General features: G+C 38.9%; 1 protein-coding gene across 1 annotated transcript; it reads right to left on the bottom strand.

Moving 5' to 3' along the window:
- Positions 1 to 278: 278 nt before the first annotated feature.
- Positions 279 to 19333, bottom strand: slc12a4 (solute carrier family 12 member 4). Its single transcript, XM_088412937.1, has 24 exons — positions 19091 to 19333; positions 13523 to 13617; positions 13268 to 13399; positions 12177 to 12323; positions 11636 to 11690; positions 11424 to 11554; positions 10416 to 10657; positions 10127 to 10341; positions 8813 to 8977; positions 8483 to 8581; positions 8339 to 8396; positions 8086 to 8260; positions 7514 to 7632; positions 6625 to 6723; positions 6425 to 6544; positions 5815 to 5919; positions 5556 to 5724; positions 5245 to 5440; positions 3888 to 4057; positions 3675 to 3806; positions 3033 to 3140; positions 2274 to 2464; positions 1268 to 1401; positions 279 to 1181 (listed from the first exon to the last, which is right to left on the bottom strand). Exons 1-24 carry the CDS (start codon positions 19218 to 19220, stop codon positions 1090 to 1092), a joined length of 3279 nt encoding a protein of 1092 aa, XP_088269063.1. The 5' UTR covers positions 19221 to 19333; the 3' UTR covers positions 279 to 1089.
- Positions 19334 to 19828: the final 495 nt, after the last annotated feature.

The raw sequence follows: 19828 nt of genomic DNA, 5'->3' as shown, positions 1-19828 counted from the left end.
TGCAATTTTTTTATGTGGTTCACATGTCATTTGGAAGAATCAGTGGACAATGGTTGGCCAATGCTTAAAACTCGTTGCAAAATCCCTCATTATGTGTCAACTCAGTCGAATTTGTGCGTGTCACGATATGAGATATGACTGTAGGTACTCAGTCAGTAATGCAACTGTGAAAGTGCCAAACAAATTCTACACACAAAAAAAAAAACAGAATCACCGGTATACTCTTGACTTTTGTATGACCTTAAATTAAATACACAAAGCACGAGTGGCCAAAAGTGTACAGTAAAATAATTTATTGAAGTTAATTAAGTCATGAATATTTTTTGAATGCAGCAATTCAAAAAATTCAAATAAAAAATGATCAAAGTTAGTACTGTCCAAAATTCATTTACAATACAAAATAAACTCCAATTGTGGAGATTAGACGCTGATACTAACCAACTTTTCTTTAGGGCAGAATTCAAACAAAAATTACAAAACTTAATTGAATAGACGGAATTTAGCTAGTTTCAAACTAAATCTAATCAGTATTTTTGGCATTGTTCTGACATTTCACAACTTGTCAGTCACAATCCCTTTAAAACAAACTGTTCTTTGAGGAAAAAAAAGAGAGAAAGACCCAGTGATTCCCTACACATCATCTGAGAGCAAAAACTTTATAGAAAAATGTACAAATAGGAAACATAAGTTATCAACTTTGCATGCAAATTGAATATTTTGGCCTTGGTTTGATTTATAGTCAGTAACAAAGTCTTTTGTCTTATAAACGGGAACAAAGAATCAAATAAATAAATAAATAAAGTGCACATCCCCTGTCTAGAATCCCAAAATTTCAAAATCATCCATGGCCGTTGTCCATTATATGAGCACTACTGCTGCTCTACAACCTAGAACCCAAGTGATCCGGCCCACCAGGTGGTCCTCAGAGGTCTAAAATGAGCAACAAGAGGAAAAATGTTCCGAGCTCTTGCTCTAAATAAATGCTCTGATACTGTATTTAACCATCTTATATGAAAACACCACATTCTACTGTGACTTTATTAGAGCAGCTAAGCCTTTCGGTGGAATGTTGAAGCACTTTCTGATCGGTCACGAGTAGATGGTGATGACCTCACGCCCACCTCCTCGCACTAGCAGCACTCTTTCCAAACCTTCCGTCAAAACCTCTAAGAACTCCATATCTGATGGAAAAAAAAGTAAAGGACACAACATCGAAAAAATAAAATGCATCGATGACGTGTCCGATCCCATGGCGACAAAAGGATACAGTTCTCATCGCCGTCTGTGTCACGTGGCGGACCGGGCATGTTGAGGAGAACTAAGCGAGCATCGTGGGACCTGTTGACAATCACCTCGTTCAGCTTCACGGCCGTGTGCATGCGCCGCACGTTGGACTGGTCACTGGAATTAAAAATGTATGAGATGATTAAAGTCTAACAAAATTGTTTTCTGTAAACCCATTCACTACCGTTGACGGCTATACATGTCAAAGTTCTATTATATTTGGACAGAGTGAACAGTAAAACACGGCGGCAAATGTGGTGAGAAGGCCATCCGAAATAAAAACATAGGCTAAGGTGAAACGATTTTTTTAAGCTCTGACTGGAAAAGCATGTTGCAACAATGTTGACAACTCTTTCAAGTCTCTACTGCACCAACAGTTTTGGCCTCCCAGTGAGTAGCATCACGACTCCCAGAATAAAAAAAATGCAATGTTGCTCTGAAATCATATTTGATTGCCAATTCAGGACACAAAAAATAAGGACTTAAATACGGTGACATTTTAATGTACCGCACTTATTGCCAGCATTTAGCGCAGTGTCAATTGCATTAATTAGCCGCTAGCTAACAGTGCTCGATTGCCCTCGAAAGCAGCCGGATTAGTTTTCAATGGTTAGATATGCTTAATCAAAATTTGATGCTGACACAGTTGCCGTTGCTACTGAGTCAAATGTGTCTTCTGTAGGTCTAACGTCACCTGGTTTCCATTTGAAGGAATGAATGGTAAGATATTTGCATATCAGGCAAAGATAATAAAAAACAGACATTATTTTAAATTACAAGTTTTTCCAAATCTCATTTCATCTGATTTTCATGGACTCAATCTCGTGAGACATCTCGTCTCGCGGGGTTTGTGTCCCATCCCATCCTTAATATTCATACTTTTATTCCGAGATTGCTTTCAGATAGGTTGTGCCAGGCAGAGGTTTGTGCATATTGAATAATGTATTTGGGTTTAATGTGACACTTAATGTTGAGAAATTGTGGCTTACGGTTTGAGGCTCATGAGCTCCCTAAAATTTTCAGGCGCGTTGTTTCTGATCCTCCTCTCATCCTCGCACTTCTCCTTCGTCCACGTCATCTGAACGTTCTCCGGAAGGGGGCTGTCCAACGTGTCCTCCTCTTCGTCAGAATACAAACTTCCCATTCGCACCAGAGAGTGTCTGTCCTTCACAAGTTGGGCCTGTGAGGAAAAAAAACATGAAAGTCAGATTTCTACACAGCAATTGTGTGCATGTTTTTGTACATCGATACTGACAACTGTTTTGAGTTTTCTTCTAATATAGTTAGGACAGTTTGGGGAAGTGAGGACATTTAGGTTGGTCCTCACTTGATCAGACCTCTTTCTGAGGGGAAGACTTGCTTTTAGAGCATTGAAGTCAAACTCAAGGCCCGTGGAACAGATCTGTCCCACCACATCATTTTATGTAAAAAAAAATATAACTACAACGTGGCCCGTGATAAAAATGAGATTGACACCCCCGTTTTAGACTATAAGTTTTAATTGGGTTACAGTTGATTTTTTTGTCTTTGTGGGGACCTCAAAAAGAGGTCGGAGCTTATGAGTCCACCATAATGGTCCCCATAAGTCAAAGAGAACTTCCTTTAAGTGTAAAGGCTTGACTTGGAGGTTAAGGTTAAGGTAAGGGTTATGGTTAGTTGTTGTCAGTTTAGGGGCTCGGATATGCATGAAGTTAATGGATGACCTCACAAGTACAGCCTTACACGTGTGTGCGTGTTATATGTATTACCTCTCTCTTCCTCTCTGCGCTGGACAATCTCATCTGCCTCAGCATCTGAGATCTCTGCTCCATCATCAGCGTGCGCTCGTAGGTGTATGCCGAGATGTCGCTGTCATGCTGAAATGCACCAGTGCGTCCTTAATCAATAGCATCAATCAAAACCGATCATTATCTTTGTAAACGCAAAACTAATGATGCAGCATACTAATTTGTTTCATTTGATTGTTCGGTTGCACGTTTTCCAATATGCTGAGGCACTTGTGAAAAAACTGTAGAATGTAGTAAATGACTGACATTATCTCATTAACTCACCAGACGTCTCATTCTTTATGATATTTAGAATAGAGTAACCAAGGACCAACCTTCTGCCTACCTGCACTACCACCCACTTATCCACTAGCCTAATGTCCTTTCAACTGATCTGGCTACTTAAATTATTAATCAGCCATTTTGCTGCCGTGCCTTGCGAAAGTATCAGCCCCCATGATTTGTTTGATTTTTTTCACCTTTGCCACATTTTGGGTATATAATTTCATTTGATTATTTTTTTCCTCTTCTGTAATTGTACAACTAAAAGATTTGAGTGTCAATTTATGCAAATAAAAATGTGTTAATTTGCATCCTATGTCTCCGCAAGAAATAATTTCTTACCATTTCCACCACTTCCACTTCAGCCTCTATCCTCAGCTGGTAGAGGAATGTGGCCAGATCCTTCTTCATTTGGATGCTGTTGTCATCCATCTGGGCTACGGTGAAGATACGCATTCGGCATTTTCTCCACACCTAAGAAAAACAAACAGACAAAAACAATATCCTAACCAAATTCTCATCCGAATAGCACCATTGATATGATTTGTGTTGTACTTTATGTTGCTTGAGCAGGAAAGGAAGCAGCATGAGCATCCCGCCGTCGTGAACGATCCACCACACATCAATGCTGCCGTCCATGAAGCGCTCGTGGTTGCTCGGGTAGAACGACACGTTTTTCGGCACCATTAGAGCCAGGTGGGCCGCAGTGGTGCAGCGGACTGTGTCTGTGCAGAGATGAGAACATGAAGGCCATTTAGAGCTTAATTGAATCGTAGCGGCCCAGGACATGAGGACGCATTGAGTCCTAATGTTCCGATATACGTACAATATGTCAGCCGGCAATGATAGCAGGATGCTCAGTTCAAAACTTAAAAGCGACCAACTACAGACAATGTTTCTTTTTTTTAAACCCTTTAAAGCAGGCATGTCCAAACCCGGTCCTCGAGGGCCACCTATCCTGCATGTTTTTGATGTTTCCGTTATCCAATGCAGCTGATTCAAATGATCAGGTTTGTTGTCAGGCTTCCGCTAAGCTTGCTGATGAGCTGATCACTTGAGTCAGGTGTGTTAGGAGGACAGAAACCTCCAAAACATGCCGGATGGGCGGCCCCCGAGGACTGGGTTTGGACATGCCTGCTTTAAAGCCTTTAAAAGTTACCCTTGAGCAGAGCAAAAGTTGAATATTAAAAAAAAGAGCAAACATAACTTTTACTTGTGTTTCATTCTTTAATTCATTTTTGTTTGTAAATTGTTTTAAATGTTGTGTTTTTTAAATGATTCAGTGCCTGCTATTGCAAAACTACATTCATGTGCCAACTATTTGTCAACTTTCCTTTCCCTAATACTTGAAAAGAAATAAATAATTTAAACAAATAAATAAAAATATAATGAACGTGAGAATAAAAAACTTGGGAAGAAACTTGGGATTCAATGTCAATGGGTTGTTAAGTAAAATATATCTGGGATTGAATTGAAAAGTTATTCAGCGGCAGCAGTTTTCGCTAATACTTGAAAATGAATGAATGAATGAATGAATGAATGAATGAATGAATCCATCCATCCATCCATAAATAAATGAATCAACGAATAAATGAATAAAAACCTGGCTGAATGTAAAGACTCTCGAAAGATCCTTAGGATTGAATGAGTAAAGTATGTGATTTGAAGCACATTTGAGCTGTGTATGACGTGTCTTGTCTTAAAAAAACTGCCTTGCCGTGAAAAGAAACTGGAATCTCACCTTTGACCTGTGTTAACTCAGTTATCTTGAAATAGCCTTTAGAAAAGCACCACTGATACACGGTGCCACGATGATTGTGCGTTGTTTATCATTTGAAAATATAGCAAGATTGAAAAGCTAAACCTTTAAATATGAACTAATTCACCATACAGATGTGGTTCACATGCTTACTTATGAAAGTCTTCCAGGCTCGAGGATCCTCACTTTGCCTCCAACCGTAAGGCCATCCCATCATCACCGTGTTGTGCTTCATGCCACCCAGACCGCAGGATTGAATCAGATGCATGATGCCCTCCCGCACCTTGGTCGCCACCACCACCTGACAGAAACCCTTGACCCTCTCGATATCCATCATGTTTTTGATGGTCTGGCAGGATAAAGCAATCAATCTTGATAAATCTCATTTATCACCACCACTGATAAGCATGCTCCAAGTTCTGATGATAGACAATGCATGACTGTTGAGAAACGTCTTCAATTACCTGCTCAGCTGCTTGAAGTTCCCCGTAATTTTCCAAGAAATTCCCCTGGATGACAGATCCCACAATGGTAAGCCCCTTTCCCGCCTTCAGCTGTGAGGCAAAGGTCAGCAGTCGGGGATATTTGATGTGGAGGTCCTCATCCAGCTTTGACAGGACCAACAGCTGAGGTCTGTTGGGCCAGTCCACAAGGACATCATTACTGTTTCAAAATGATCGTCTTGGATAAATAATTTGAAGGAAAACCTCAGCGTAGATGTACCTCCAGTTCTTAGTGTGCGGGGGTCCGACTTCTAACCTTAATAGGGCATAGCGTGCAGCACTGAGGGATAGTCCTCTTATTCCATCCCCCCATTCCTTTTCTGCTCTGTTAGTGTTTGAAAGAATGGGGAAAAAAAACAAGGCGATGTAATATGTTAGGAAACAAATGATATTGAGTACTATAAAATAATGCCAAAAATACATTTTCCAGGTTTCAAAATGTTTCCTTTTTAGAGAGCAAACTGCAACAAAATTAGCAATCCAGTGTGCAATTGCAAATATAAAAGGAGAGCCTAGTTCATTTTCATTTACAGATTAGATATTTCCTAATCCTGAATAGTTTTAACAACATGCATAGAGTTCTTATAAGAGACACTGTGCAATAAAATGCCTGCGTAAATAAGGTGTTTTTTTTAAGCCCTGAAATGAATATGATTTTACAACAAAGTTATGTTGTTTGTATCAAGTTGCTTCAGGGAATGACTTCAAAATAAAAGCCTTTGTAGAGGCCACAAAAAAAACTTGTGCTGTTCAGGGGTGAGAAATCTCCCATACCTAGCTAGGACTATGGAGGACATAAGCGCCACCTAGCATTTAAGCAATGCACATACCCTTGGTACTCGATGTACTTGTAGATCATCCCAGCGATGCCCATGGCCACAATAGCATAATACCAGGAGGAGATGAACATCAGGGCCAAGCACATGCTCATTCCAAGGAAGGATAAAGTCCTTTGTGGAACATAATTGAGAGCGTCGTGACACCTTTACACTAATCGAGTGGAAATGAAGCAGTTTCAGGTTGTTCTCACCAGTGGTAATATCTGAACCTCGGCCTCCAGTTGGGGGTGCGCAACAGTGTTTGCACGGCGCAGGCCAGGTTAACAAAGAGATAGCACATCAGGAAAAACCTGTAATAAAGACATAATAAAAAATGTCAACAGGTTTTTAAATGGGGAAATCAAGTCAAAAACATTCTTTACAATCAAACGTGTTCTATGATCTTTCGATAGTCTTCTGATTAACTCATTCACCCCAAACACATTTGCAACTTAGAGTGTGTCATAATATATCTACCACGCAAGTTTTTGTAAAATGGGAGGAAAGCGGAGTACCCAGAAAAAACCTGTGTGGGCACAGGGAGAGAATGCAAACCTCACCAAGTAAGGCTGGAATCGAACCCACGACCCAAATGTGAGGCAGCTCAATCAAAACAGTTTTCCCCCATTAATTTAGTACCAGCTATTTTAGGCTCTCCAATAGCGAGATAAATGAGTGCCTGTGATTGTCTCAACTTAAAAGAAATTTAAAAACATTCCTTTGGAAATGAATGAGTTAATATGTTTCAAGTACATGAATTAAGCTCAAAAACGCACCCAATTTTATCCAGCACAAATGGTGGCCATTTTGCTATCTGCTGCCGACTGAAAATGGGATCACAGATGCTCAGGGCTCAGGTAACAACCAATCACGGCTCACTTTATGACTGTCACATGACAAAACTCAACTCAACAGGTGAGCCGCCTTGATAAAAATGGGTAGATTTTATTGCTTAATTTATATTCAAAAAACACAATATTAATCAGAATGCCATGTTTGGACTAGCTGGGGCACATAAAATACTGTATATTTTTAAAAATCTTCTTTTTTTTGGTTTATTGACTAGATCTACACAAGCATACATCTGCAATTTAAACTTACATGGAAAGAATAGGAGCCACCATATCCAATGAAGCAATTAGGATACCAAGCTCAGCTATGAGGCCAGTCAGCAACAGGGCCCACGTTGGCTCACCATTGACTTTCCCATGACCAAAAACCTGAAACCGAGAAAAAAGAACAAGCAAAGTAAAAATTACATTCTTTCTCTCTTATGATTAAAATTCATTCACTGCTATTGAGGAGTATACTTATCAATTACATTCTTTGGGCATGGGAGCATTTGACGCTACTTCCACGGTGAATTGTAAAATGGAAGCAAACAAATTGGAAATAACTTTACTGATGCACAATCACCAGTAGGTGGCAACAACACCCCATTATAAAGATTAGTTCAGAACAGTTTTTAAGTCTATAGGAAAAAATGGCTCCATTTTGTCCAACATACCTTTGTTCTACTGCTGATTATAAAAGAATATAAAAAGGCTGAATCAAACTATCTTTTCCTTCTGAAAGGACGGTAGATACAGTGAAAATATAGTCATCGAACACAATATTTAATAAAATGTAGGTCTTGTTGTGAAATGCATAATCCGTAAGGTAACATTTCTTACTCGGAGAAAAGGGATGATATTGTCCTTGGCAATTGCTTGAAGAAGCCTTGGAGCTCCAGTTAGCGTCTGCAGACCTGCTCCCACCGTGGAGAAGAAGGAACCGATGACAATAACCCAAGGGGATGGCCAGGACAGAGTTCCCACCACCAAATTGTTTCGAACCGCATCTCCAAACCTGAAGTTTCCGACTGGATGTTACACCAATAATTCATCCCTTTGATGACGGCTTGCAATTGGAGGCAACGGGACTTACTTGTCTCTTAGCACCACCCCTTCGACACAGGCCCCAAACAGGATAACAGAACTTAGATCTTGAGACAAAAAGTCAAGGATTTCACAATGGCTGCAGGTGAATTTACTGACAAAAGATTTGATGAGATCACGAAAACCAGGATACAGACAAGAGTAGTGGTGGTAATGGCTAAGATGGTTCCAATGGGAATGGACTTCTGTGCATCCCGGAGATCTCCAGATCTGTTGGAGCCTGCCATGATGCCTTCAAGATACAAGGTCAAGGTAAGGGTTCATGTTATTGTCAAGTCACACACCGACAAGGTAGAAAGTTGTGTTTGCACTGAATTCAAAGGGAATAAAGAGAGACACTTTTATTGGATGACAAACACGTTGGATATGCTCCTTCCCACAATGGCGCAAACACCCCCTTCTACCGGAAAAGATCAAAAAAATCCAGCCATGCGCACAGTTCTGCTAGCGCTGTCTGTCTTACCTGTGGCCGATGGAAAGAAGATGCCCACCAGCAATGTGAAAGACGTGGCAATGTCTGCAGAAACGTACATGCCAAAGTTCTCAATGGGGCTGTGGGAGTCCACAGACGCTAAGCCCTCCTTCTCCAGTACCTCCCCTTTCTGCAGGTAGTCACCCCATAAGTTGTCTGACAAAAACAGAAATGTGGGTCCGTCACACAGGTCACATAATTCCATATTTTCTTTGAGTCTACCATTTCTGAATCATGATCACAAAATGGTGCATGTAGAAAGTCTAAATGAGGATGACAATAGAAACGCTACATTTGAATGACACAGGTGCTAAAAATTGGGAATTTGTGAAATATTTGTAGCATACATATAAATCAAAAGTAACAGAAAACATCAGAATATTACTTGAAAATCCCATTTGTGCCTTATCGCCTTTAAAAAGGAAGCCATTATGTAGGGCAGTGAGTATGAACCTTTTTTCTATTATATTTTTCCTGTGAAATGTTTTTTTTTGGGCCAAGCACCTTTTAACCCCTGCAGTGCTTTTTGAAAAGAAAATAAACACTTAAATCAGAATGCTGTGCCCCCATGCATTGATTTATTAAACTTTGGAACCACAAACAAAGTTAGTAGTATCTCAGCAACACCAGAAAATAGATCGTGTAACATCATCTGTTTTATTTCTGGCTTGTTTGCTGAAAAATGGTCTCACCACTGAAAATCTGCCGACAACAAAACAAAATATGAAGGTGTAAAAAGTTTTGCAAAGAAGTCCAATAATTTAGCAGAGTTGATTCATGTTCCAATTCATTTGCTCTTAATGAAATAAAAAAATGTCAAGGCATTAAAAAGTATAAATTAGATTACAGATAGCTGTATAATGACTGTTAAAATCCCATGTACCCCCGAGGTGCATTCATGTACCCCCAGGGGTACACACAGCCCTAGTTGAGAACCGTTATAAAGAAGTTTATCAAAATAACTTGAATATTGAAACAATACACACTATAACTGCTTACTTGATTAATTTGTGTTTAACAAATTCAAAGAATTTCAAAGTAGTTCTTGCAGTTTTTCATTTTTTATGTTTATGGCCCTAAAAGAAAAAAATAACACCACTGTAAAAATAAATGAATCAAAAATGTGTCAAAAAAAAAGAAATCATTAAATAACAATGGAGTAAGATTAATTTGTGAGAGAAAAAAATGGCGTTATTGCCCAGCAGTAAATGCTGTCACTTATTATATTTTTTATGTCCATACAATTTACAATTAAATGTAGTTCACTTCTTTTCACACGTTTATAATAAGACGACTGAATTCTACCTCTAAATATTCCACTGGCAAGCCCAGGAATCCCCTGGATCTCTGTGACGTTATTCAACAGGAAGTAGTCATCGCACTGCTCGTTGCTCATGTTGCCCGGAAGACAGAACATGTCCCACAGCTGAGAAGGTGCTGTGGCGTTGCCGATAGTGACGGTCTTTGCACACACATCGAAACGGTCTCGAACCAAGGTCCTGTTGCCAAGCATGCAGATCCTAATGCAAAAATGGAAAAGAGCAAAGCAATTGATCACAAACAGCCACAACGCCCCAAACAAAAAAAAACTTACGGGAACTCCGGCGGATGAGAGACAGACTTGATTGCGCCGGCGTAGATGGAGACAATTGAGATAATGACGCAGGCCAGGAAGAGCGAGGCCAGCTTGTTGACATATTTGACACCCACAAAAACCACCACGCCCATGATACTCAGGCAGATGGTGCCATAGACGCGCATGTTGTTCAGCATGGCGCTGTCCGTGCCGTGGTGGTCCGCAGCATGAAAAATAGCAGCCTGAGGCACTAAATATTGCTAAAAAAAGGAAATACAGAAATTGACTACTTCTTTTTTTTTTTTTTTTTTACATTGTATATATTTTATCTACATACAGTACAGTGCATACATATCTTCTATTTTCTTACACATAATTTTCAACATGATACATTACTTTAAATAATTAACTCAATTCATGTATTTGTTATGTTTAGGTAAATGAAACAAACAAACAAAAATGATAATCTACAGTAGTTTTTCGTAATTCAGTAACCAGAAGTACTTTTGTTTTTCAATATCATGGATTTTTTTTAAATGTTTTTCTTTTTTTTTTTAATGGCTTATGACCTGAGGTGTGCTTGGCTGGTTTTGAACATACGAAACACTTTTTTCATTCAACACATTTTTCAAGTAGCGTTAGAAGTACTATATTTAATTATAATGTGACTTCATTAAATAGCTTGAATCATACTAAATATTTTAAATTTATTAGAATGCATTAAATGGATTAGAATGCATTCAATGAGAGAAATAAGTATTCATGTTTTTTTTTTAATTCATGAAGTAGTTTAATTTAAAAATACACTTAGGATTATATTTCTAAAATGTACATTTTTGTTTACCATATAAGCATTATTATTTAAAATATTTCATTCATTTTATTATTTAACTTGCCCAAATAATTCAATGTATTTTGTCATATAAACCCAGGGGCTTTTTCTGGATTTTTATGATAATCATTATAAATTTTAAACACTCACTCACTCTGACATAGCCAAATATTATTCCTGCGCTAAAAACTGACCAAGAAGATTTCAATGGCTCCAAGGATGTACATGGCAGAAGCAAAAGTGGTGCCCAGATAGAAGCAGAGGCCCACAGCTCCCCCGAATTCTGGACCCAGAGAGCGTGAGATCATGAAGTAGGCCCCACCAGCTAGGAAAAAGAAACACACTGTTACAAACCAGGTGCTCCAAAATGCACTTGTATGCAAGATGACCTGTGGCCACATATTACCTGGAACAACACCGTTTGTTGCAATGGCACTCATCGATATGGCCGTGAGCATGGTCTGCAAAAGGGAAAGGGAAAATCAAAAAAGGTGACGAGAGAACATCTGGGTGGCACGCTAGCATACATCCATCAGTGAAGCTCGGTCACATCGTCTTTCAACTGACTGAGCATAATCCCTCCTGAAATAATCAATAAATTACTGGCGTGTCCTGGAAATACATAGGACCACAACGCTGATTACGTAAGGCAATAATAAATAAGGTGCGCTTTGCACAATTTCAATGCACAGTGGTTAATATTAACTGCAATACAAAACTAATGGTTGACATCAGTGTCTTTATTTTTAATATACCGTAGCTATTCACTGAATAGGCATACAGTACCTAATGTTATGGCTTGTGAGTAGATTCTATTGACTGGTCCACAGTAGGCACAAGCACATGACCCACATTGGTGGTGAAATCCAGCCGGCAAATTACACTCATGTGTGTGTTTGTGTGTGTGTGTATGTGAGCATGTGAACTATATGTGTGTGCTAACGTACACATGTGCAGCACATGATAACAATCAGCAGGGACTGCATGATGCCGGCGACCCCGACGATCCACGTCAGCCGTAGGAAGAGGATGACCCCAAAAATATTCTGTAGGCAGGGCAAGTAGACGCCCATCAGAGTGCCCATGTTGGGGGACTGAAGGGTGAAAAGAGGGAAAGGGGGAGTGATTATTGAGCAGTTCAGGAAACAGCAGTATTGATGATACTTATTGATTGGTGTTCTCTTTAAAAGGTCAGTGCCAAATGTTACCGCTCTTGTCTGAGCAGTGGACCCAGTCCATCCATTAAATTTTTCTTTCCTTTTTCCTTACTTCCTTCCTTCTGAACAAATCCCTCACGCACTAATCCGCCTCATCACCAGTCACTTTACCGCATGCACCTTACAAACCCCGCACAGTGCCGGAAAGCCGCTAAATACATAATATATTGCACAATATGATATTTTGCACTACCGTCCTCATGCGTACACAGTTCCTTCCACTCCATCTATGCCATAATATGCTCAGAATGTAAGTCTATTTATTTATCAGTGGTTCATTATTACTGCCCTCATTGCTCTATTATACTCTTTCTTTTGTTTTTGTTGTATTGCCTACTTTATTATTTGCTTGATTATGGAATGTAGTCTGCTCAGGGAAATGAACAGGATCAGAATTTCATTGTGTGGTACACTATGCATATGACAATAAAAGTCTTCAATCTTCATACATACCTACCCACCTACCTACCTAGGAATTCCTTTTGGGTAACACCAAAATATAGTATACTAGGGTAACACCAAAATATAGTATACTATTGGTTCTTTTGGGTAAAACCAAAATAATTCCTATTAAGCTGAATGAAACATTCAAGGATGGTGATACACTGACCCTGGGACTGATTAATTCATTTTATAATATTTTTGACTTTTTTTTTTTTTAATCCAAACTAATCAGTCCCAAACTGTACAATGTTAGACCTTTAGAGGGCCCCATTGTATTAAAGCCAAACTGTCAACAACCTTTAATCAAAAACTTGGCTGAAAAAGACATACAGATTGAGGATAATGTTACAAATGCATCTTTGCACCGTTGCACTGACCTTGGGTGTCTTTCTCCGTGAGGCCCCGACACTCTCCTCCTCTTCATGCTCCTTCGCTCCCTGGGTGATGTTTGTGTAGTTGACCAACCGACTGAGCAGAGACGACACTTTGGGTCGGATGTCCAGCTCTTCCTAATGAAAAAGAATAAAAAATAGGGAATAGGGAAGTGAAATCATGCAAAGATGTATTTTAATCAATCAATACTGCGTTTGTTGACTTTTTTTTTTTTAATTGTCAGGCAAAGCACAAAATACCTCAAACAAGGCCAGGTTCCTATCATAGAAATCATTCTTCTTTTTCTCATCAGGACTGCTGAGAAACGGGCTGTCTTCTTTGTGATTGCTATGTCCTATAGTGGAAAAAAAAAAACAAGTAAGAATTTTGAAGACGTCCAACAGCTGAGCTGTGTTAGTGTTAAAAATACATATTTTGCACCCCAATAAGTGCTCAGGCAATGCCTTTATGTGTACAAGCCTTGCCTGACATAGGGTCACAGATCCCCCCCCAACATCGCAACTTGGACCTCCCAGTTCAAAGGGGCATTAAAGAGCGCTTTTTGGTTGGAAAAGTCCAACTTCCCGCCTTCCTCGAGAGCAGCATACTGTATGACAAGACGGCTCAAAACAGCTTTTGGTTTGAGAACAGGCCCGCTATTTACTTATCAGTACTGTCTACATATATAAGGTGAGAGAAGCTGAAATACATGTGACAAATAAAATAACGCATGTGATAAATAGCTATTAAGGTGCAATCAATTCATTAAGGTTACAGCAAGGTCCAAAAGGATCGTTAAGCAAGAAATTTGTAATATTTTAAATGAGTCTTTAAAGATGTTTATTGATCAAGTTTTTATATTTGTATTATGTAATTTATTTATTGCTTTATTTATTGTTTAGGAAAAAATTAGCCAACATGTATCTTGGTTGTAAAATTCTAACATAGTTAGGGAGCTCCCACGGTCATCAGCAGTGTTTAAAAAAATTAAATGAATACTTAAGTAAACAGTTTCTTAAAGTGAAATTGTAAATAAATAGTTCCCTGAGGTTGATTATTTTAACGTGATCTATTACATGCCTATATTCATCGAAATGCCAAATACTGGGATGATAATCGGTCCAGTCGATAACTGGTACTTTTCTCAACTTTACACAAAACTATGAAAACTACTTTTGTTTTCTTGAGCTGCCATTTGAACTCAAGTGACCATATATGGTTCCTTGCCAAATGAGTCTACATTATATTACATCTCATCCATGTAAATGTATCACACAGGGTGGCCAAAAACCCAACCCTGCTTAGAAATGTATGAATGCAAATAAATTCATCCATGTCACCAGCATCAAATCTTGCATCAGCCTTAGGAAAAAAAAATGTGTTTAAAGAAAACATCTTCTGCAGCACCAGTGGTTAATAATAAATATGTCTTGTCCCCACTCACCTGTGCTCAGTGTTGCAGTGTTGCTGCTGCTGGTGTCACTGAGGCTCAGCATAGTTATGAGCTGGGTTGTGCATGCTGCACTCACATCACCAACTACTATCCAGGACACCCGTTCACCCTGGGTCAACACCCACTGCAGGGCCTGATCCAAAATGTGGAGCATGAAGAGGCAGTGCTCGTTGACTTATATTACCTCAAAGTAATGCTGTCTGAGTTACAGTAGGTGCATACGCTAGAGGAAAGAACTATCACATGTATGCCTGTGATTTTTATCACCATCAAAATAATAACAAAAGAGTAATCACATGCGTTGCAGCAAGGTGGCGAAGAAAAAAAATAGCACAACACTGTCATCTAGTGGCCGTTCGGAGTCAGTGCATATAAACGCAATAAACTGTTATCTCACGTTTCACATGACCTAACATTTAAGATCTTGGAAAATATTTCATAAATGATACATTTAAGTTTGTCAAATCAAAATATTTTCTGTATAATAAGTTCTATACAGGTTAAACTTGTGACATGAGTAATCAAGAGTAAACTCAAATAAGCTCTCATTTTTAAGGAATGATGCTATACTTTTTAACACCGCCACAATCAAAAACTTAAACAAATATTGTTAAATAAATATCCATGTCGGTCAAAACAGCAGTCTGAGTAAACGCAGAATTTTCTTTTTGAATTAATCTCACGAGCAAAGTCATCTTTGCACATTGTAGAACTAAACTGCCAAAAAAGTGTTGATAGAATCTCAAAACGTCAGAAAGTCACACTAGCATTTTCAGTGTGAGCTTTTACAAGTAGATTAATTGCAGGAAGAGCTAATATAAGCATGTTACTTCAATTTCTAAGTAAAAAAAAAAAGTACACAACCATCTACTTAAACATGTAATTCCTTAAAAGAGAATATTTTGTTTTGGTTTCAAAACAAGATTTTTCATCTGCAGCTGCAGTCTGCACGCTCTCTACAGTGCAAGTATTCCATGTTGGAAAAGCCTCTTATCTGCTAAACTTCTCCTCTAATGATTGCATTAAAGGTTTACCACTGAGAAGAAGATTAGCTCACTCTATTTCCTATTTGATATGGTTTCTACTCTGTGGCGTAAATACTTCGGATATTCTTTCCAATTATAGGAAAACTCCCAAATTCTCAGCACAATAATCAGCTTTTCTATTTAGATACCGTCAGCAGTCTTTGCTTAAGTAGAAGCTCTCTTCCAAACCATCAACAGGTGTACTTAATTTAAAAAAAAAATAATAAAAATACAGCAGCACCACAAATAGTGACCTTCTTAGCTGTTCCCGGAGGGGAAAAAATGGTTGCGATTACATATACAATGTGACTGTGTCACGCCATAAGTCACAAGGATGTAAAAATTAATATTTTGTTTGTTTTAATGAGGAAATTGTGATGTGGTTGACATAATTTTATACTTGTATGACAAGAGTATTAAAATGTTATTTAAATATTGCCTGAACATATTATAAAAGGTTATTATAATATGACAGAGGCACTTTGACCCTTGATTGGAGTATATGTGGGATATGCAGAGGCAAGTAGAAATATATATATATATATATATATATATATATATATATATATATATATAAAATTGAGCAAGACACTGAACTCAAATCTTCCCCCACTGCGCTCTGCGTGGCAGCAGCCTCCATTAGTGTATGAATATGTGTGTGTATTAATGAGTGAATGTGAGCCTTAGAAAAAAAAGAAATGTAAGCACCATATGGTGTAGAAAGTGATATATAAGTAGACTCCACATACATCACATTTAAATTAAACATTGTGTGAAAATGTTTAAAAATGTAATATTTCATGCATCATAAGACACATCTGTTAAAATAAAGATCTCTCCCATAAATACTGCTATTCCTAACTGCCCTAGAGTTATGTCAACTTATGAGCACAACCTGTGTATATCAACCTAAGGATATGTTAACTTATGAGAACATCTGTATAATGGAAAATAGTACAAATGGATATATGTATAAATGGGTTAAACAGTAGTACATTTAATAAATATAAATTATATCCCCATTTCTATTCTACAATAATGATGTATTTTCAAGGCGGGTTCGTTCCTTAATTGTTACACTTTGTTGTTGTAAACAAACGCTGTAGCCACAAGTTAATGCACTTAACAGACATTTTCCATGCAAGACAACGTGAAGAATGGCAACCTGCTGAGATGCACAGCAAAACATATTAGTGCTGATTTGCGCTAATGATGAGCAAGGCAGCAATCAGCGTGATCTGATGAACTCGACGGGTGGAGGTAATATGTTAACAAGGAAAGGCAACATTTTGATGTAATTGAATTATGGTGTTTCATGTTACTCGATGAGGTTTTTTTTTTATAGCATTCATTGGGCAAGTAAACAAATATACAAATATGTAGATGTAAAGTAGAAGTCCATAGCTGAGAGAAACACAAAACAGGAATACAAAGCAAATATGCTGTGTAAACTTAAGGGGTGGGAATGACGGAGGTTTCCGACTAATGCAACTGCAAACTATCCACCCAATGTGGTGAATGCATGGGAGTATTTTTCCGGCTTGACCACAATGACTGCTGTGTTATGGCGGGGGCCCCAACAGAGTTCTCGAGCTCATAGGCTGAAGATGACGTTAACCGTGTAATTTCCTCCCTGTTTACATGTATTGGATCACCATTCCCACAATAGAATAGAAAACTCCAGAATTCCTTCTGGCATGGCCTAAATCTTCAGCCTGAAATCAAGAAGATACTCTGCCACATTGTTTGCATTGATGACATTGTTGTAGTACATCTCCATGGTCATGGAGCAAACATGGCCTTATTATAGCATGTGTCTGTTCTCCCATTCACCACAGTCTCACTTCCTGTTTCGACAGCATGTAGTCATCATGGCAGCTGCCCGCAAACTGGGATGTCATTGCTCCGGGAAACAAGAAGTTTCAGAAACAAAGTAGTGCAAAGAAGTTGTGAGGGGGAAATCAAATCAAAAATATTCCATGTGGCAACTCTAGCATAAACACAGCTTTATGATTAATATTTTACCTGTGAATAGAGTAGAATAGATTAGATTAAAATAGAATAGAATAGAATGTTTTTATTTTCATTGCATAGCTGATATAAAACAAAACGGGGAATGTTGCTCTATTGGAGCATATTAAATTAATATGAACAATACATAGACTAAAAAGCAGGATATGAATTAAGCAGCAAAAAACCGTTTGTGTTACTTAGGAGGGCAGACATTTATCCAATGCAGATGACATCACAGTTGCTCAGGTAATCACAGCCAAGCTGAGCTTTTGTGCAGTGTGATGTCATTTTTAGTCAAAGTGGTATAAAGGTCACCATTATATCTCAAAAGGTTAGGTTAATTAATATTCTGCCAATACAATATTGGCGGAATATCCATCCATCCATTATTTATAGCTGCTTAGCCTCACAAGGGTCGCAGGCTTGCAGGTGCCTATCCCAGCTGAAGTAGGTGGGGGACACCTTGAACTGGTTGCCAGCCAATTGTAGGGCACACACAGAGCAAGCATCCATGCACCCAATCACATCAAAGGAAAATTTAGTATGTCCAATACACCTGAATGCATGTTTTTGGAGTGTGGGAGGAAGTCTGAAAAAAAAAAACAACCTATCTTAAAATTTTTTAAACTTACTGCATTTCGATGTATAATGTGTGTTAGGACTTATTACAAGAAAAGTAATAGAAAACTAGGGGGGGTGAAAGATTCCAAAGAATCAAAGGACATATTCAATGAAATATGGTACACTACTGTAATGCCAGAGGGAAAAAAAAAATGTGCGGATTTGTACAAAGTGTGGCCCTTGGTTCTGTCAGATTCATTTCAAAGACCGCACCCAGTGTGAGTCTTTTATTCCATAACATGTCTTCTTTGCTTGAGCCAGTGTACAAATCCCACATAATCATACTCCTCTTGCCTTGTTACTTCTCTTTGTTTTGGATCATTCCTTTTTCTTTCTTGTGTGAACAGGATGGAACCACGTGAGTGACAAGCTGAGGCAGAAATGTGCTGTAGCCCTTTTTGGTAAAAAGCAAATCCTCCCTTTGCACAAAGACGAGACGCACCATCTTTTGTACCAGGCGCCTCTCGAGGCCTTAATGGGTGCTATCTACGCAGACCGACTCCCTCCACAACAGGGGCACCCCCAGTTGCGTAGTTGTCACCCCCCAACAGTTTTTGAATTTAGTCTAGTTTTAAAAAAGGCTTTTGGATAAAGAAGCTTGAAAAAACGTTTTTCTGGCTTTGATAGAATCGCCATGGTAACCGCCCAAGCAGCTGTTCAGAAGAGGGGGTCGCCAGCCACTCTTTGCAAACTTTGAGAAAGTTTTGCAAGCTTACCGTCATAGCTGACAGTGTCTTGGTTATCCGCTGGTATTCCATCCCCATGGTCCACCGAATTGATCCCTTCCAGACTGTCGTAACCAGACTGGGCTCGATCCCTTACGGGTACCACTGTAAAGTGAGGCATGTTTTCATCCCCGACTGCAGCTGGGCATAGCAGGCTAGCTGTTAGCTCCTCTTCCCACCAACTACGGCAAATGCATTCCAGATTCCACTATCCTGCGCTCACTTCCTCCGGCCCGAGTATGCTGCTTTGCACTCTCCGCCTACCGACCGGCCTCCCTCCTAAACTGTTCTTTTTTATGTGAGACTAGGGAGAGGCCAAATGGAGTTCTTCCTGCGAAAAACACTGAAACAAAACAGACGCAAAAAACTCCTCTGCACCAGGGGCGATTTTAGGGTAAAATCAAGATTGAGTGTAAGCACATATCTCATCTACAGTATCTGAATATTGTTTTAAGCAAAATAAATAAATAAATAAAATAAAAATAGACAAGCCAGCAACGCAACTTGTCCAAATAATTCAGCGAAATGATAACATACAGCTAGCAAAGCTCGAAAGTGTTTCAAAGGGAACATTTTCGTAACTCAAAATCCATGAGATAGATAAAATAAAATTTTATAAAAATGGTGTCTCCAAACATGTTAACACAGGTGGTTTCACAGATCGGCAAGGTGTGGAAACTGCCACCTTTGCAAAACATCTTGCCAGTTACCACCCCTTGTAATAAATCA

This window comes from Hippichthys cyanospilos, chromosome 4 (genome assembly GCF_059441005.1).
Source record: "Hippichthys cyanospilos isolate Australia breed blue-spotted pipefish chromosome 4, RoL_Hcya_1.0, whole genome shotgun sequence".
Lineage (NCBI taxonomy): Eukaryota > Metazoa > Chordata > Actinopteri > Syngnathiformes > Syngnathidae > Hippichthys > Hippichthys cyanospilos.
Note: the sequence above shows the minus strand (reverse complement) of the source record. Positions and strands in the feature narration are given on the sequence as shown.

Excerpts from the sequence above, each read along its gene's own strand:
- slc12a4 (XM_088412937.1), bottom strand. The coding sequence starts at position 19,220 with ATGCCTCACTTTACAGTGGTACCCGTAAGGGATCGAGCCCAGTCTGGT. Across the intron at positions 6,545-6,624 it reads AGGTTCAGATATTACCACTG|GACTTTATCCTTCCTTGGAA; the intron begins GTGAGAACAACC and ends TGTTCCACAAAG. Across the intron at positions 4,058-5,244 it reads AGCCTGGAAGACTTTCATAA|ACACAGTCCGCTGCACCACT; the intron begins GTAAGCATGTGA and ends ATCTCTGCACAG.